This window comes from Anabrus simplex, chromosome 2, assembly GCF_040414725.1.
Source record: "Anabrus simplex isolate iqAnaSimp1 chromosome 2, ASM4041472v1, whole genome shotgun sequence".
In the NCBI taxonomy this organism is placed as follows: Eukaryota; Metazoa; Arthropoda; class Insecta; order Orthoptera; family Tettigoniidae; genus Anabrus; species Anabrus simplex.
The window spans coordinates 1,020,248,348-1,020,269,251 of NC_090266.1; the positions used below are offsets into that span (position 1 = coordinate 1,020,248,348).

General features: G+C 35.2%; 1 protein-coding gene across 4 annotated transcripts in view; it reads right to left on the reverse strand.

Moving 5' to 3' along the window:
• Positions 1 to 6,153: 6,153 nt before the first annotated feature.
• mys (myospheroid) overlaps positions 6,154 to 20,904 on the reverse strand; it is a 331,725-nt gene continuing 316,974 nt past the window's right edge. For all 4 annotated transcript variants that reach the window (XM_067141892.2, XM_067141891.2, XM_068226367.1 and 1 more), the window contains one exon: positions 6,154 to 9,334. In XM_067141892.2, coding sequence (XP_066997993.1) covers positions 9,269 to 9,334 — 66 coding nt within the window. In that variant the 3' untranslated portion in view covers positions 6,154 to 9,268. The remainder of the gene's footprint in view (positions 9,335 to 20,904) is intronic.

The following is a 20,904-nucleotide window of genomic DNA, read 5'->3' on the forward strand; positions in this document are numbered from 1 at the left end:
GAGTTTAGCAGATCTCTAACATCAGATAACCTTTGAATTTCTCTAACTTTCTGTTGCCATCAGTTCATTTCCTTGATTCAAGTCTGGCATTTCCATAAAAGATCTTGAAAATGGGCTTTCTTCAAGCTGGAGGATTAATCTTGTGGAAGGGATATAAGAGCTTGCTGTTTGTTGTTTCTTTTCTTCTAAATCAATAGATTCCTTAGCCGACTCGAGGAGAACAGTTCAAATTGTTGACTATTCTTGCTCCATGTCATTTGTAATACTTGGATAGGATGCCAGCCTCTTGGATTTCACATTCCAGAACTGTGTAGCAAAGGATAGGTCTGAAAGATTACAGATGTCAAACTTCCTTCTGGACAGACCTGAGCGATGCGGAGGCAATTAACGATGGAAGGAGAGTGAGACGGCAGATCAGAAGTTTTTGCTCTGTCCAGCAGTCTTCAATACTTCTTGCAGTCTTTATGTTCATCACTCAGGAATGTGATATGAAAGACGTTTTGACGTGGTTAAGAATATAACAATGCTTAGAGCATGGTCTTAAAACAGGTAGCTCGAACTGAGTACTGGTGACAATTCATAGGCCAAGAAGCAGTAACTCATTGGTGTTGCATTTTCCAATAGTATGTTTGCCCATCACATTTTCTCCACAGCCAATCATCACTTCTAATTCTGGTACTGAAACCGCCAAGCAATAACGGTTTGTTCTTAGATGGTATTTATCAGATGAGTGTACTCTGCTGGTGATAAAATCCTTCAACATCTTCACTAAGAACATCTAGAGTGAGGACATATTAGGAGATGAGTGATGAAAACTCCCGAGTGGTATACGGAGAGTCATAAGCCGACTGCAGTGGGAATGAGCTGGAGGGCAGTTTTGCTGAAATGTACACCTATTTTATTAAAACACAGATACCATCTAGTGTGTAATTAAAAAAAAAATCTTTTCCAACTTTCATTATTATTCTCCTTTAGCTTTGCAAAGGCAAAGTTCTTAACCACTTCAGTGCCACGCGCCGATCAGATCAGCTTTTGTTCCTCGCTCAAAAGTGCCAGAGCTGACTGAATAAGCGCAATGATATCCCAGTGCTTAAAAGCTTGTAGGAATAGATGACTGGGTGTTTCATTCAGTTGGAAAGCTGAGGTTTCAAGCATATGTATGATGAGTATAGTTTCTTCCTTGCAGATCTCTGACATGAAGGGAGGGAGTATATAATCTGTGACATTTACAAACTCCGAGTTGTTGACAACATTGCATTCATTTTCCTCGTCCGTATTGAAGATCTACTTGTGATATAATTCCTTTAGTTTGCCAATTGCCACCTTTTCAATACAATAAAATATGTTACAAACTTGCATATTTATTATGATGTTTACATGGTACATGTTTTGCTCCTTTTCGTGAGCATCATCAGCCAAACTATCATTAATCTAAGATTGTGTAAGATCATAAAACAATTCTTTGGTTCAAAATTACTCTTATAAAACTAATTGAGAATCTTATAATATTTTAAAAGTCACACTACAATAAAATTATGTCTTAAGTTAACACTTTTTGTCTAAAATCTTCTTTAGTCTAAACATTTTATCGCCGAAACTTATCCGGTGAACATCTTTTAAAATTGTTTAAAATGAGAATTTAAAAAAAAAAAAAAAACTTTGAAATCTGGCTAGTTGTGTTGATTCCCGTTGCTTAAAACTTTATAACAGTATTGAATATCTTCTGCAGTTGATAATTGTTATTATGGATAATAGACTTGTTCTCATTGATAGAGTAACATTAAAAAAATTTATTGGTATTAAATTTGATTATCAATGGGGTAAAATTGTTCGTGAACAAACTTGTTGATAAAACACTTTTTGATGTGATATTGGATTCAAAATGTTCTTGAACGTTCCATAATGACTCGTTGGTGTATCTGTAATGAAAGATAAAAATTATATGTTTATGGTTTTGATTGTATTTCTGTATAACATCTTATTGGAAGAATTGTCACTTACTTTCTTTTCTGCTGCTTGATTGTTTGGTTGGTGTTACTCCTAGCTTCTTGAGAACTATTTGCTATCCTGTTTGCACTTCTTGTGTTGTATGTGCGAGTGTGGATGATTTTACGTTTTGGCGGGGAGGGGAAGGGGAAGTTAAGGTAGGCGGCGCATTGGTAGCTGCAGTAGACTGTGGAGGGGATAGTCTAGGGGAAGTGAGGGGAGGAGTTGAGTTTGTTTGTGTCAATAAGCTATTAACTTTTATCGGATTAAAATGTTTATAGAATTTATTTATATCTGATTTGAGTATTTGTATTAGTTCAGGTAATTGTAATAAGATGGGATTCTTTATTTCTATTTCATCATTTAAGTTTTTATTTTTATTGTATTGTTGATCTAAATGAATGTATGTGTTTTCCAATTCCGTCATTTCTTTTCCTTTTTCTACTCTTCTTAAGATTTTTAAATCCCTTTCAATAGTTGTAAAACTGTGTTCAGTTTCTTGCATGTGTGTACTCATTGCAGAATGTTTCCTATGTTTGGCTGCATTTACATGTTCAAGATATCTTATTATAAAACTTCGGCTAGTCTGGCCAACGTATGAAAAACTGCACTCTGTGCACGTGAGTCTGTATATTCCAGATCCTTGATATTGATTACTATTAGTATTAACTTTATTGTGGTTGAAGAAAACGTTTCTGTTCGTGTTTTGGGTCTTGAAGGCGGCAATGTTGATATTTTGTTTTTTGATGGTATTAGGGATTTGGGATATTGCTGGGTTAGTAAATGTGAAAGTTGCAAATTTTTATTTTTTTATTTTTATCTGGTACAAGATTAGTGGCCAATTTTATTTTCACCTTATTAATGATTTTGTTAATCATTTCTATTTTGTAACCATTACTGAGTGCTAGATCTTTTATGAAATCAAGTTCTTTACATTCTTGTTTGTTAGTGGAATTTTTAGGGCTCTGTAACTAAACTCAAAAATGCTGCCTGTTTGTGAGAGTTGGGGTGGAGTGACTCGTTTTTGATCGTTACTGGAGTAAACGTCGGTTTTCTATAAATCTGGAATTCAAATTTGTTTCCTGCTCTCTTTATACTTATATCTAGGAAACTTAATGAATTGTTCCTTTCATCTTCCTTAGTTAATTTTATATTATTGTCTAATTTATTTAGGAAATCCAAAATATTATCACTATTGTTCAGTTTACTGTCTATTATAACAAACATGTCATCCACGTATCTCAGCCTAAGGTTTAGTCCATCTATGTTATTTATAATTTTTACGTGTTCTAAATGATCCATATAAATGTTAGCTAGTATACCTGGTGCAGGGACACCCATTCCTAAGCACATTTGCTGATATATCTTTTGATTAAATGTGAAGTAATTATTATTTAAAGTAAATCTTAATACATTTATGAATTCTTCTATTTCACACTTACTTAATTTACTATGATTGAATAAATTTATTTTGATTATATTAATGGTTTCGATGATCAGTATGCAAGGGTACATATTAGTTATATCATATGAACACATTTTATGATGTGGTTGCAGTTCGAATTTATTTAGTTTATCACAGAATTCTATTGAATTATTAATTGTAGAATTATTGTAAAATTTATAGTGCTTTTTCAAAAAATGATGTATAAATTTAGAGGTCTTGTATGTTGGGCTATTCATGCAGTTCATTATAGGTCGCACAGGTATGTTAGCTTTATGGATTTTAGGCATGGCTCTGGCTGTTGGTATTTTGGGATTCATATTTATCAGTTTCCGACATTCCAGATCATTAAAGAGAAGACGAATCTTTAAGTAATGAGTACACACATGCAAGAAACTGGGCACAGTTTTACAACTATTGAAAGGGATTTAAAAATCTTAAGAAGAGTAGAAAAAGGAAAAGAAATGACGGAATTGGAAAACATATACATTCATTTAGATCAACAATACAATAAAAATAAAACCTAAATGACGAAATAGAAATAAAGAATCCCATCTTATTACAATTACCGGAACTAATACAAATACTCAAATCAGATATAAATAAATTCTATAAACATTTTAATCCGATAAAAGTTAATAGCTTATTGACACAAACTCAACTCCTCCCCTCACTTCCCCTAGACTATCCCCTCCACAGTCTACTGCAGCTACCAATGCGCCGCCTACCTTAACTTCCCCTTCCCCTCCCCGCCAAAACGCAAAATCATCCACACTCACACATACAACACAAGAAGTACAAACAGGATAACAAATAGTTCTCAAGAAGCGAGGAGTAACACCAAACTATTAAGCAGCAGAAAAAAAAGTGACAATTCTTCCAATAAGATGTTATACAGAAATACAATCAAAACCATAAAACATATAATTTTTATCTTTCATTACAGATACACCAACGAGTCATTATGGAACGTTCGAGAACATTTTGAATCCAATATCACATCAAAAAGTGTTTTATCAACAAGTTTGTTCACAAACAATTTTACCCCATTGATAATCAAATTTAATACCAATAAATTTTATAAATGTTACTCCAGCAACGAGAACAAGTCTATTATCCATAATAACAATTATCAACTGCAGAAGATATTCAATACTGTTATGAAGTTTTAAGCAACCGGAATCAACACAACCAGCCAGATTTCAAAGTTTTTTATTTTTTTATTTTTTAAATTCTCGTTTTAAACAATTTTAAAAGATGTTCACCGGATAAGTTTCGGCGATAAAATGTTTAGACTAAAGAAGATTTTAGACAAAAAGTGTTAACTTAAGACATAATTTTATTGTAGTGCGACTTTTAAAATATTATAAGATTCTCAATTAGTTTTATAAGAGTAATTTTGAACCAAAGAATTGTTTTATGATCTTACACAATCTTAGATTAATGATAGTTTGGCTGATGATGCTCACGAAAAGGAGCGAAACATGTAGCATGTAAACATCATAATAAATATGTAAGTTTGTAACATTTTATTGTATTGAAAAGGTGGCAATTGGCAAACTAAAGGAATTATATCACTTGTTTACAAATGGCGAGGTATGTTAGAGATGGTCTTATTGCCAGCATGGATGATAGACTGATGACCTATTTAGTGGAAAATGATACCATAAAGAATTAACTAGATCCCAAAAGAGACTGTGCAAGTGATGTGTTACAAAGAACCCTGCTGTACTATTCTGGTCCTAAGGGTGTATATTGATGAAATGTATTCATTGTAGCAGTTTTCATTAATGAATAAGATGAATTACAAAATGGATGGGAATTAATTGAATGTTTAATACCTAGTATGATAGGAGAACTTGATATTCAGAAAGGGAAATGTGGGTGCTTTAAAAGTTACTTCTTGGGATGGTTGTAATGTTTTTTTTTTTGGTCACAAATTAAAAGCAGAGTTCACCGATATTCTTGGATGCATGCAATATGATAGATGTATTTCTGAAAAGAGACTAAAAATTCAAAAACACACTTTTTAAACAACTGTTGAATTGACTGCAGTTTAAAAAATATATATTTTAATGAGCTTCAGCTAAAGCACGAAGTGTTGTTTATAGAATACAGCATGAAGATTAGCAAGATCAATTTTTTATGAGAATTTTTCTAAAATACACCAGTACCATTGAAATTGGCTTGGCATTATTTAGCCAGAATTTTAGGAAACAGAAAATTAGAATGGCTTGCCTGCCAGCTATATGATGCATGTATCAGAATTAAATTGTCTGGCAAATCTGAGGAGTTTATTATATGATACATTCAAGAATTTTGTGATATCTGAAGCCATCTCTTTTCAGTTTTGACTGTCGATTATAAACTGTTAAGTTCTTCAGTCTGCCAAAACTGAAGAACCTAACAGTTCATCACAATTATTAATGTAACTGACACTTTAGAAATAACCACAATGAACGCCTATCCATGTGTATAGCTCTGTCAAGAATTACTATTTGAAATAATCAGGGAAGCAGGACATAAAGTTGTAATTTCTCTTTACATGGTTTTTGTGTTTGTCTTACTTCTCTCGTGGGTAAAAATAAAGGCGGACAAGGAAAGAGATTTCAGTATTTCCACACTTTTACAGGATATTTTCTGAAGATGGAGGAAAAACAGGGAAACCAGCATAATGCAGGCAGTTAAGTACTGGAAAGGTAGCAAAATATAAATTGTATACATCACTTTTGAGTTTCTATTATTACTGAGCACCATATTAACTGCATATTCCAGCAGAATGTGATATAAATACAAATATAACAAGCAACACTTCTGAAATATATCACAGCACCATAGGATGGGATGCAACTGAAACAGTTTGAAAACCTAAACAAGTCCATTCCAAGTAAAGGATTTTAACAGCAAATTATGTAGTTCCATACAGATCTTTTACTAAAAACATCTAGCAATTATACTGAACAGTAAAGGATTAAGGTCATATTTGTAATTCTCCCCAAACTTACCACTAGGATTTGAAATTATTACTCTTCAAGAAAGCTATACTGGTACTGCACTAGAATACAAATCTAAGAGAGGAAGATATGTTTAATTGCTCCCTTTATAACATTATCAGACAAATCTCAGATAAAAGATAAAGAGTATTCAAATAAGATTCAAGAACTATTATTCAGAAAGGTAGCAATGAAAAGACACATGAAAAATCACCATTAGTAGTCTTCCTGAAATTAATATTTTTCAGTTCATGGATGACAAGCTTTATTGCTCCATGAACCATTATTTGTAGCAATTTCTCAATTTATTTGAGACATCCTATAGATATTAATTCTCAAGTTTATTAGTTACTGCTACTAACCAAGACTGAAATCTAACCTATTTAATATCTCACACAGGTCAACACATTCTACATTAATTTAAAACAGGCAAACTGCTAGACTTCTGTAGTCAAAATTAAACTTAAGGGCCTGCATTTAAAAGGTTTATAATAATAATAATAATAATAATAATAATAATAATAATAATAATAATAATAATGTTATTGGCTTTACGTCCCACTAACTACATTTTTCACGGTTTTTGGAGACGCCGAGGTGCTGGAATTTAGTCCCGCAGGAGTTCTTTTACGTGCCAGTATATCTGGACCTGCCAAGTTGGGATCAGAATGCCAGCGCCTCAACCGTCTGAGCCACTCAGCCCGGCTTTAAAAGGTTTAGCGGTGGAGTTATAGACTATCATTAACGGTACACTGGCCAAAGCGTTGGACTACAAAAGCTGCATGGTTACTTAAAGCTCCTCTATATTTTTCATAGCTAGAGAAAGTTTTGCAGGAGAAATATAAATATGAACCGTAAAATACATTAGCAATCACAACAGTTTCAGGAAATTTGCTTTTATATTTCAAACAAAGAAGATATTACTTAACTCCATCTTACAAACTTGTTTATGATCAATGAATTAAGAAAACTGACGTAGAGCATTGTTCCACTTAATTATGGAGTTAGAATCAGGATAACTTTTTCACCACATTATCTATTTCTGATACTGTTAATTATTTTGAGGAAAGGATTCAGAAAGGTGCATTGAGACTTGAGATAAAATGCATTCCTGTACTTAATATTAAGTAAGTGTTGACAAATACAGACCAAACCATACTCAGCATTAACTACAGAATTTTTATATGGCCCTTGGACTGGACCACACAACTTCAGTTTCCTTAGTCCTCTCAAGAGTACATGACTAGAAAGGAAAGTTGGAAAATAGGCAATAACACGCAGTAAGAAACAAGAACTCCCCCTCCCTCAAGGAATTTAAGTGTCAGAATGAAACGGAAACATTTTTCCCTTTTGCTTCATTTATAGAAGTATAAAATGTATCATTTATTACATAAACAATTGGCAGTTAGAAAGAATCTTGACAGGAATAGATTTGCCGATATGGCTAATGGGATACAAAATAAATTCAAATTATTAAAAAGAGAACCAAACACAAGTAATGATGCACCATTCAGTTTTATGAGATTTGAAAAGATTTCACGAAAAAGAGAAAGGCTTCAGAAGATAAGAACACCAGCTTCTTCAAAGTTCAGCGAACATGAGAGGCTGGAGGTTAAATGCATTTTAATTTTTTTTTTTCTTGTAATTCTATGAAGTTCAAAATAAATGCCACAACTTTCTTTGAAGATTTTTGTATCATTATGTACAAAAGACCTGAAGTAATTTCTATTTTAAAAAAAAGGTAAAGAGAACTGTTATGCAATTGCTTCTTCTTGACATACCTTATCAAATGATTAAATCTTTTAAGTCGCACGCATGCACACACGCACACAGAACTATGAAAGTGGATTTGTAGAATGTAAAATTATTCTACACACTTAGAATACTAGTTACAAGAAACAACAGGTCTAAAGGCTCTTCGTTCATTAAGTAACTCATTCTGCATACAATAGACACCTAATCATAGGAGGGATTGAAATTTATGACAAATTTCAAAACACAAGATGTACAGTACAATTAAAATTTCCCTCAATATTTAGATTATCTCTGAGTGTACAAGGCACCTCTGACATGCATATTTCCTATTCATAACCCTGGTAACAAACTGTTAGCCAACAAAGTCCCTCATTTATCTCCCATTATTAACACTGCAGTCTTAAACACTATAATAAATTAATAAAAACTTTCTTATTCACTTCCACTCCCAGAGACTGTTTCCTATTAATAAAAACAAGTTCTCATGCAGGATTCTGTGTTAGAACTATCTTAATACAAGTCAGAAATGTTGCCATAAAATATCCCCAAGCTACAAAAATAATTCATTCACAGAACATTTCCTTGTATTTTTGGTGAAGAGATGGGGGATAAGTTTTGCAACTTTAATGTTGGTGTATAAAGTTCATTAAAATCTCTCTAATTAAAACTGCTACATTATGAAGAAAAGCAGAAGTCTCATCCTCAATTCAGACTGTTATAAAGTTCATTAGAAATCTTTAAAAAATATTGTTTAAAAAAGTCAGTATGTATTTAGTACGAAGATTTGTCCATTCAGTGAACTTCAGATCAATGTATGGCATTGGAAACATTATTGTGCTTAAGGCTATAGTATATTCTAATACTCAAGTCTCTAGCAACCCCAATTATGAAAAATAATATTGCATTTCCTTATTTTTCAAGTGTTCACAAGAATTAACAAATCCTTTGTAACATTACATGATAAAACATTTTTCATACTAAGAAACCTATCAGTTCTTCAATGGCAATGATGGGATGGATTCTTAATCGAGACCATTACATAAAGCAGCTTGGCAGCTCGAGAACATTTCATTAACAAACAATTTACACCTCACTTTCCAGCATATGTAGGATTCTTGAATGTTGATGTTGCTTGCTTGTAGATGGGATTTTCACCCTAGAAACAAACAGCACAGAAAATATATGGGCATGTATAAAAATTAATACTATGACAGAAGATTTTAATAGTAATATTCATTCTAGTTCGTGAAACCTATATATTATGAGAATGATATACTCATCTTTAGTAACATCTATAAAATACACAATCATTTGCTAATACTGTTAAGTTGAGAATTTCCTTCTCACAAAGAGCAAATTATTCATACAATTGCAAAGATGCCAACCTTCAAAGGTGGTCATGGATAGTATGAATCTCACAAGGGGAGGTCACGATGTTCGCATCACCAATTTTGTTCGAACTATGTAGGTTAGTACTACTACTACTACTACTACATCACAAAACTTTTCGAAAAAAGCGATTTTGAAAATGTTGAGATTAGTTACGAGAGCTTTAGTATACCAGGTACAATCAAGCGAGAGACTGTGGCGCAGTGGTCGAGTGGTTAAGGTTATCAACTTCAGTTATGAAGATGGCGAGTTTGAGTCACGCTTGTCTCAACTTTTTTTCCTAACATTCCCTTATTCCTCGTGTTGCGAATGAGGGCAGCAGTTAGTCACTGTCTGACTACGTTGTGTCATGTAACGGTTGAATGCGATGTAACCAGACAGGCTCATCATCATGAGTTTGATCGGCATGGAGATCTCACATGTTGAATTATGTTCAAATGAAAGTGTTCTTGAACGTGAAGTTACACAAAGTGCAAACAAGTTCCCGGGACAGCAAGCAATGAAGAAACGCAGAAGTCTCATCCTCTATTCAGACTGTTATAAACATTAGAAATCTTTAAAAAATATTCTTTATATAAATCGCTTACTGGATCCTGACAATTCTGTACAGATTAAAGAAGAGGCCAAATTACTGGGAAAGAAAATGTTTAAATCTATTTTGACAGTAATAGAAAATAAATTGTTAATAGTTGGAAAAAAGCGGGGAAGGGGGGTAAAAAGCTGTTAGCAGCGCGACTCAAACTCGCCATCTTCATAACTGAAGTGGAGAACCTTAAACCACTCAACCCCCGTGCCACAGTGTCTTGCTTGATGATACCTGGCTTACTAAAGCTCTCGTAACTTTTCACGACATTTTCAAAATCGCTTTTTAAGGAAATTTTTGAGAGTTTCATGCTACTACTTTGCCACTGTGTTTTTGTGTTGTAGTACTACCAACCTACAAAGTTTGAACAAAATCGGTGAAGCGGACATAGTGACCTCCCCTGTACTACCAACCTACAAAGTTTGAACAAAATCGGTGAAGCGGACATAGTGACCTCCCCTTCTCAGAGGAGATGGTGAGGGCAAATGATTTCTTGGCTTTGGTGAAAATAGGTGGTTCATATGGAGAACGACGTGCTGATTTCAAAAACACCAACCATTTTGCCATAACATGTACAGATATTGTGCAATTAGATATTTTATATACAGGTAGTACAACAAAGTTCAATATTTAACGGCAACTTAAGGAAATTCGAAATCATTTCTTGTTTCGAATATTTTTACCAGGCATCAAAATACATGAAGAACACTAACATCAGTGTGTAGAATTCAGCAGAGAAACTAAAAATGCAACATTTACAAGATATGCAAGTTTACAGAAATATGAAAATAATTTATCACATAAAAGAATTGCCAGTCATAAGAATTGGTGTTTACATAATATTATGACTTACTATCTGGAAAAACATACTATGGGGGTAAGACACACCTGGCACCCATAGGTGAAAATAAAATATAACTCCAATGTTATATTGTATTGGATTTATTGAATGCTTTGGAAACTATAGTGTATTACATAATAATCAGGGAAGAGATTTATAAGTACTAATAATTTATTAAGCCAGCCCTGTGGTGTAGGGGTAGCGTGCCTGCTTCTTACCCGGAGGCCCCAGGTTCAAATTCCGGCCAGGTAAGGGATTTTTACCTGGACCTGAGGGCTGGTTCGAGGTCCACTCAGCCTACGTGATTAGAATTGAGGAGCTATCTGATGGTGAGTTAGCGGCTCCGGTCTAGAAAACCAAGAATAATGGCCGAGAGGATTGGTCGTGCTGACCACACGAAACCTCGTAATCTGCAGGCCTTCGGGCTGAGCAGTGGTCGCTTGATAGGCCGAGGCCCTTCATGGGCTGTAGTGCCATGGGGTTTGGCTTGGTAATTTATTAAATATATACACATATTTACTTATTTTTTATTGAAATATGGAATTATATAGGGACTTGAAAAAAGAAAAAAAGATACAGTAAAACCTCGTTAATTCAAAGTCGTTGGAACGCAAAAATAGGACTTTGAATTACATGATTTTGAATTAACCGCCAACTCTTAATTCAGAAATGCCAACCCTTGCCGCATCAAAAAATATTCTAAGACCTGTATGCATGCAATTAACCTTGATTCAAAGTTTCAACCTTTGAAATGCCATGGAAAAAAAAAGATTTCCAAAATGTATCCAACAAGGTGCATTTACAGTATTCAAATTCACAATACAGTATTCACTTGGGTATAACTCACTGACAAACATAACCTCATGCAACGAAAGAAAACAAAAGCATGATTCAAAGATGAGGAGAAATGTAAGCTGGCTCCCCTGACCAAGTCCTTTATTCATTGGATTACTGAACTGAATGCATTTTAGATGTCCTGTACTTGCACGGAAAGTGCTGGACACCCTTAAAACATCGTGGTTTATCAAACTTTCCTATGACAAGGGGAGAAAGTCTCTCGCTTCCATCTGCATTCGATCACAGTACAGTGACTCACCTATTCTTGTAAGATTTCCCGCCATGGTACTTATCTCGTAATTATGAAATGTGAACCCTTGCCGCGTCACAAAGTATTCTAAGACGCATTAATGCATGCAATCGCCTTGATTCACAGTTTAAACTTTTCGAATACCGAGCTCGATAGCTGCAGTCGCTTAAGTGCGGCCAGTATCCAGTAATCGGGAGATAGTGGGTTCGACCCCCACTGTCGGCAGCCCTGAAGATGGTTTTCCATGGTTTCCCATTTTCACACCAGGCAAATGCTGGGGCTGTACCTTAATTAAGGCCACGGCCGCTTCCTTCCCGTTCCTAGGCCTTTCCTATCCCATCGTCACCATAAGACATATCTGTGTCTGGGCGACGTAAAGCCAATAGCAAAAAACCTTTCAAATGCTTTGGAAAATCTATTCCCAAAATGTATCCCACATGGTGCATTTATATTATTCAAATAATGCACTTGAATAAATAACTGGCAAACATAACCTCACGCATTGAAAGAAAAAAAACCACACGATTCAAAGACGAGGACAGATTATGCTGGCTCCCATGTGCAAGTCCTTTATTCATTGGATTGGGCTACTGTACTGAATGCATTTTAGATGTCCTGTACTTGCACAGAAAGTGCCCAGCGCCCTTAAAACATCGAGGTGTATCGAACTTCCATATGACGAGGGGAAGAAGTCTCTCGTTTCCGTGTGAATTGCAACACAGTGCAATGACCCCCTCTTGTACGATTTCCCGGCTGGCACTTCCCTCTTATAAAACCCTAAGTCCGTTTGGGCGCTGCATTAAAAATAAGCGATGCAGTTTCATCGGCATTGACAATATTCGGTGCGTACAAATTGATTATATGAGCCATGCTTTTTCGCCAACTGTCGGCATCGCCCATGTTTGCGGATTCTGCTTCTCCACACATTACCTGCAAAGTGATATTATGGTGTTCCTTAAAACGCTGAATACAAAAGAATTACGATTTTACTCGAACTCAGCAAATATGAAGCACACTGTAGACACATCGAAGTGAGTGAAAATACGGAAATCTACCCCAGCACGTTCTGGAAGACGCGTTCTATCATGACACGTATAAATTTCAAATTTAAATTACTCTGAAAAAAAAAAACCTATTTTTTAATATAAAGGCAGTTTGAATTAAAAGTCTGAATTTCGGTAATGGGACCAACATTATTCTTCGAATTACAAATTATCCGTATTTCTAATTAAAAATTTAAATAACATGCAAAACCATACCTCGTGTTTCTGGGAACAAGAGGTTCTTAGAATTAGGCGGGACTTTGAATTAACAGATTTTGAATTATCAAGGTTCTACTGTAATTTCTATTCTCTACTGAAGTTCAATGCAGCTTTAGTTGATAACGATCTTCAGAGTCCATGGCATGCAGAACGTTCTTAATAGATTCTATTTATTCAGCATAATATTCAACCTCTTGCAGCTATGTACCCCACCAAGCTAGAATTGGCTTAGGCAGCAATGGAATTTCTGGGTACATTTCTTTCAAAAAGAAACTCTTCTGTAGTTTTTAAGAAAAAAAAAGCAATGGAATTTCTGGGTACATTTCTTTCAAAAATTAACTCTTCTATCGTTTTTGAGGGAAATAAACAAACACCGGAGGAAATCAAAAAATCTACTTCTGGGGGAACTGCTTCTTACTACTTCTGCAACAAGATGAAAGGCATGTACTACACAAGTTAAGCGAGTCATCTTTGGATATACAACGCTTCTGCAGCTTTCTTCATATAAGGTGCGGCATCACTAATAAAAGTAACATTTTATCATACTTAACGCCCTGTGGCCACAGTTTTTCTATAGCTTTGTTATTGCTAGGTCCCGGATGTTTATGAACTAAAAATGTTAGAAATATGCAAGCATTTATGACCTAAAAATGTATTAAAATATGACAATAAATATGACTTTAAAAATTTTTGGTCACATTTTCGAAATCTTCAAAATTTTGTCGCTGTTTAAATGAATATCATATTGAAAATATATTTTTTAAATCTAGAACATTCAATAATAATAAATGTAATAATATTCATTTTATTATTATATTTTGAATTTATTTAATTACTCATTCCAGAGGTAACTCTCAACTTTGCGCAGAATGAAATAATTTTGATGGGTGATCAGAAAGAATTACAATAGCAAATTACATATATTTTAAAGTTTTCACATAGGAACGATCTTCTATTTTCACGCAACATTGACTTGCGACGGGAAAAGGACTGGTCAACATTGCAGGATATTACTGGGCCATATCTGAAATACGTCAAATCATTATAGAGTTCATTGAGGACGCATGTCTCTCTTCTATACAGCTTACTCTCCTGATTCACATAAATATACATTTCTAAGAAAGATAACGTTAGAAATTACAGACAACAATTAGGAGATGTGAAAAACACGTATCTGTGACGAGTGAAAGCAGGTATATGAAAATGGAATAAAGATAAAAATATGACAAAAACACGAATTAACAGGGAAATATGACCATAATATGAAAAATTACCAGAAAATGACAAAAAACGTTAAAAGAGCCAAAATATGACTTTATATGAACCGTTAAATTCGGATAATTTTAGTCACTGTAGATAAAATCATGCTTAACTTGTATTCTCCATGGAAATAATATAGAAAAATAAAATATGACATGTCAAACATCCGGGCCCTAGTTATTGCACTTTTCTAGAACATCATAGTGCAAAAGAGTCTGTTTACAATAGTCTGCAGTTAACAAAGCAATGATTATGTCCTTAATTTCTGGTTTTATCTTCTCAAAAGTTTCATCGTACTTGGCTGAGCAATGAATAGGTTTTTCTAAACGTTGAATTATCCGGGATAGTCTGTCTGGTATATTTCTCAAGGAATTATCTGAAGCACAGGTTATTCAGTTTGAAGAGAGGGCTGTTAGCAGAAATGAGAGCACGGCAGAGATCAGTGTTGAACCCAACGTTACTGGTTGTGTCAGAAACAGCGGTCACTGATTGGAATTTCCATTTCTGTTAGCCTGATGTTTACTGGTTGAAATGTTTTGTTGTAGCAGGAACCTTTGAGCAGATTTCACTGTACACTGACACAAATTAAAAAAATAATATCTTAGTGTCAGTTGATAAATCATCATCATCATCATCATCAATTTTAAACTCCTTTAAAAATTTTAAACTGGTTAACTGTGCTACTTTATGGATATTGTAACAATGTTAATGTCTTCAATGAAATCAATATGTAGCTTAACACACTGTACTTGTACACGTAGTGGTACATACAAAAACATTGCGATCCATCGCACTGCCAGTGCAAACTTGTGAATGAATGGTAGTGAACTGGATGGAGCTGTAAAGCAATGAAAGTGAATGCCCGAATTAAAAAAAAAAAAAAAAAAAAAAAAAAAAAAAAAAAAAAAAAAAAATCAGTGGCACAGTGTCAATTGTTGAGCTGCACACAAGACAAAATATTAAATGTTAAAATAAAAATGGTTAATTTGTTTCTCCATTATTGAGTGGACTATTAATTTAATAGAATTTAATACTTTTTAGGTGAAATATGGACTACAGTGGAACCTCGGATTGCGAGTAACTTGGTCTACGAGTGTTTTGCAAGATGAGCAAATATTTTAAATAAATTGCGACTTGATTAGCGAGTGAGGTTTCGCAATACGAGCGTCACGTGTACGTACGTTTCCACCTCCCCTGTGCCTTTGTTTTCCCCTCCCCCTGCCACTCTCTTTCGTGGGAAAGTGTGTGTAATCATTTCCCGCGCTGGACTTCAGTTGGCGTGCCTCGCTCGCATAGTCAACACCGTACGAGCGTACATGTTTTGTTTCTGTCATCTATGATATAACTGTTCTGCAACAATGGGCCCTGTGAACGAAAAGAAGGCTAAAAAGGAATTCGATCGGAAGAAGGAGACGATTACAGTGGATGAATCTGTTCATTGACAATGCAATGTCACATTTTCGTGAAATCCTCAAAAAGAGGCAAAAGCAACAGTCATTGGACATGTTCCTCGTTAAAGTTGCACGAAAAGAAAACACTTCCAATGAGCCAACCGATAGCAGTGATTCCGTTAGTGAAATTCGTGGTACACAGTAACTCTTCTCATGTCGTCTCTTGTCTCCCTCACACCAACAATGATTCTATTGTAAGGTAAAGTGCAGTTTAATTGTTTTACATTATATTTTGTTTTGAAATGTTATGCGAATAAATGTTTTTGTGTTGTGGACGAATCATCTGAGTTTCAATAGTTTCTTATGGGAAAATTTGCTTTGATATACGAGCGATTTGGATTAAGAGCATGTTGCCGGAACGAATTATTATACGGGTTCCACTGTATATTGATTTTAATGACCAAGAATACAGAACATACATGCTAACTCCAAAATATGGAAAGCCAAAAAAAGGCATTTTTCCACATCACACATCATGATTCGTAAAGATAATACAAAATATAATTAATTTTAGTTTTCTAAATATATATACAGTGACACAGAAATCTGTTCCCTGAAAATAACGAACAGGAAAAAGCAAACCTATGCAGAGAACGTTTTCGTGAAACAAAACATCCGTTTCACACTCAGTTCTTTATCTTCTGCCAGCCAACTGTTTAAAAATCTCGGAGGGTTGGGTAATTTGACAACGCAACACCAACATGGTGGAGGGAAGTAATAAATCTGTCAACACTGATAGCACTGAAGGTAAGAGTGCCTAAACATGTTAACACATAACAAGATCTGAGGAAAGATAAGATTAACACAACCCTTATACAAATGTATCTTAGCATAGTAACACTATAGTTTTCAGTTGCCTTTCTTTTCTCATTTGCCAGGCTGAGTGGCTCAGACGGTTAAAGCGCTGGCCTTCTAACCCCAACTTGGCAGGTTCGATCCTGGCTCAGTCCGGTGGTATTTGAAGGTGCTCAAATACGACAGCCTCGTGTCAGTAGATTTACTGGCACGTAAAGGAACTCCTGTGGGACTAAATTCCGGCACCTCGGCGTCTCCGAAGACCATAAAAGTAGTTAGTGGGACGTAAAGCAAATAACATTATTATTATTATTATTATTATTATTAATTCTTTTCTCACTGTTGTCTGAGTGTAATATTTGCTAGTTTGTAAGTGTTCCTTAGTGTTGTGTATAGTGATATATATGTTAATATAATATGGTGTCAGTCTCTGCAGCAACAAGAAGGCAGTGTGTGAACAACCCAAACAATTTCTCTTATGTATGTAGTTCATATACTATATGTAAAACATGTTTTGAAGGACTAAGTCAGTGGTTTAGTAGAAAACAGAAATCCAGGCCATTTGGAATTCCCATGATTTGGCATGAACCAAAACAGCATTATGAAGATTGCTACTTATGTCTGTGCAATGTATTGGGGCACAACAAAGTTAATAAATCAAAAATAAAATATCTGGAAGGCTTAGAATCAGCTATTAGGCCTGTGCCACACAGTCAAGATATCCCCATTCCAGGGCCACCAAAGCAAATTTAGAAGTGGAGCAATCTAGTTCATCTGAGTCTACAGAACGTTTTGATGTGGATGAGGATTTCTCCCCACTCACTTCATAAGACAAACCCCCATATTTTTACTTGGGCAGGGCTGAACAACGTAGTGCGCAGACACGCCAACTTTCAAAAGTGAAAAATCAGGAGAAATTTTGCAGCGATTCGCGACGTATTACGACATATCACTGACGGCAGAACATATACAAATTCATTATAATTCAATACATTAACAATTCTATTTGCCCATATTTTTTTTTTCATCATTTACATGTGAATACTAAATACTGGACATACCTGAACTGTAGGAACATGTGACCTCTCGTTGTTCAACATGGTGATCACATTGTTGTTCAACACACCAGTAGCTGACTTAGCCCTCTTCAGAAACTCTGAACTAAATTTTTGCTTTAAGCACTTGCCTTGCTGAACTGATTTCAAGGTTAAAAGTTTCTTCAAAGTTTGTTCAGACAGCAAGGATCTGAACTGTGTTTTTGTCTTTGTGACTCTGCTAAAAATCCTTTCACACTCTGCATTGCTATGTGGAATTGATAAAATAGCAAGCATCACCTTAGAGAGTCTGTCATGTTTAAGTACACCATCAGCTGATTTCATCTGCCCTTCCAATGCCCATTGAACATCAATTCTTCCTTTTTCCAGGTCTGTTTCTTCGAGCTGGAAGTTACAGAACTGGGAGTGCAGAATATCAGTTTCTTTATCCAAATGTTCCGTTTTACTGGTCAAAATGTTCCGACACTTGTTAATGAAAAATGTAAGGCTAGAAAATGATGCCTTACTTATAGCAGAAATATTTGCAACTTCTGCATTAATTAAAACATCTTTGAATGGAAATTTGTGTACCATGTATTCACACGATGAAGAAAAACACTTTCTAACAGACTTAAAGAATATGCACTTTTCCTCAGACTTCAACGTGTTCATTAAAACAAATGCAGAGTTCCGTATCATCAGATCACAATCATCCTTTCGAATTGCTGGAGTATGATACTCTACATCAAGGAGAGAGGAGGATCTTTTAATAACATCTGGTTTCACAAACCTTGCCATCACATTCTTCAATAGTTCCTCCAAAACTGACCTCAATAAGTGGATGTGTGGCATACTTGACTGAACAGCTACGTTTGGATTCTCAAAGATATCCATAAAACTTGAGAGAAAAAGGCAAAAAGATTTATGAAAATTTGATGAAACGAACATGAAAAGTCATTCTTCACGTGACAATTCATGGTTCTTAGTGTCATAAGTAGTTTTTTTTTTTTTTTTAAAGTGAAACTGGTGACTGGGTTTTCTTTTTAACTGAGGAGTGAGGTGAAATGTTGTGACAATGACATATCTGCACTTAAACTGTGCTTAGGAATTTTGTAAGTCTCCAAAGTTCCTATCTGAGAATCCTTACTCACAATTTCGCTCCTGAATGATGTAACCAAAGGGTCCCACTGAAGCAAAATCCTATCTAAACACCTTAGTGATAACCATGAGTAGGCACATGCTTCAGAATTTTCCTGATCTCTGTGTTGTGTAAAGTCTGAAATTCTCTGAACTTTTCTTTCCTCTTTGCACACCTTTCCAGATAATAAAATATATCAATTATACTTTCATCTCCATTTAAGGGCAAGCACGCCGCACTCTTCTCGGCAGCAAGATTAATTACGTGACAAGAGCAGCCTACGATATGTTACTATTTTCCCGCTTCAAACATCCTGCCACACCATTCTTTAATCCTACCATTACTAGAGCATTATCAGCACCAAGAGCTAGGCAGTTTTTTTTAATGGAATGCAGAATTCCCGAAAAGTTGAGAGCAAAAGGTTGGCAATGTTAGCTCCAGTAGCATCCCCTTCTAAATTAGACACAGAGAGTAGACAACTCCGAATTTCATTGAGTTCAGGCTTAAAAAATGTTATAACAATGGGATATATCTTCAAGTCGCCTTTATTGCTACTATCAGTAGCAACAGAAAATGCATTCACCTGCAAATGTGATACAATTTTCGCCCTTTCTTCCATGCACATTTCTGTAATGATAGACGCTGTTTTCGTTCTAGCACACCCATATCGTTTAATGATTTCTGAATCAGGAAACATTTTACGAAACAAAGGTCCCGCGTGATCGGCACAATTTACAGGCAGGTTATGTTCTACTATAAATGATGTAAATAACGCCTCGGCATTCGTCACAGGATTTACATCTTGGTTTTTACATGAAAAGTTCAGTTTCTGGTTTCTTTCTACACACTGGACACTCTCCTTGTTTTTTCGTTTGCATATGCTTGGGTATATTGCATTTCCCGCCATGTACAACTGAAAAATCAACCCTACATAAAGTACAGAATGTGAATGTTGGTCCCTTTCTGGATTCACTCAAACACGGAAACTCTTCCCTACAAGCACTTTTAAACACTGCATCACTTTTCTTTTTTGACATTTTGGCCAAAACAAATATTAAGGCACAACCCGAGCACTTCTGCAGGTCTTGCCTTGGGTAGAACGACTATGGTGTTGCTACTTCTGAGGTTAGGTTACTCCAAAGAACATGTTACTCACTTGACTCGCTTGCAAAGAGACCAACTGTATTATAGACCAAAGAGCAGCACATGACTGGCCACCGTGCCCCGTACTGCCACCTGGTATTATTATTAGAACTACTATCGACCAGCCATACTCCGCCATATATCGATAGAATGAGGAAACCCGTGGGAGTTTAAAATAATACGAAAATTATGGATATTGCTCTGAAAATCGGGAGATTGCACCCGGCGATCGGGAGATCGAGAGGAACGCTGAAAAATCGGGAGTCTTCCGCTCAAATCGGGAGACTTGGCACGTCTGAGTGCGGGACTGAGGTCTTACCAAGGAAAAGAGAAATAATTATTAAACGAATGTCGTATGGTTCAGCTTTTTCAATACTATAATATGCAATATTATTGAATTACAGTACTAAACTACGGACCAGTTTCGGCCTTGGCTGGCCGTTTTCAGCCTTAATGTAATACATCTAATAACCTAACAAATGTAAAAACACACAACTGACATGAAAACTAATGTACAAACACACAATTAACATTAAAATCTGGGATGAACTAAGTGTAAAATCAGAAAAATAAATTAGGCTCTAAATTCTTAGCATCTGGAGTATGCTCATCATCCAGATTCATTCTTGTATTGATATTCATAGAATTGTTAGTTCCATCACTGCTAATCATTACAATTTCAACTGCAAAACGGGAACTGGTAAATGTTGATTCTGTACTCAGATCATTAATCACCAAATCTA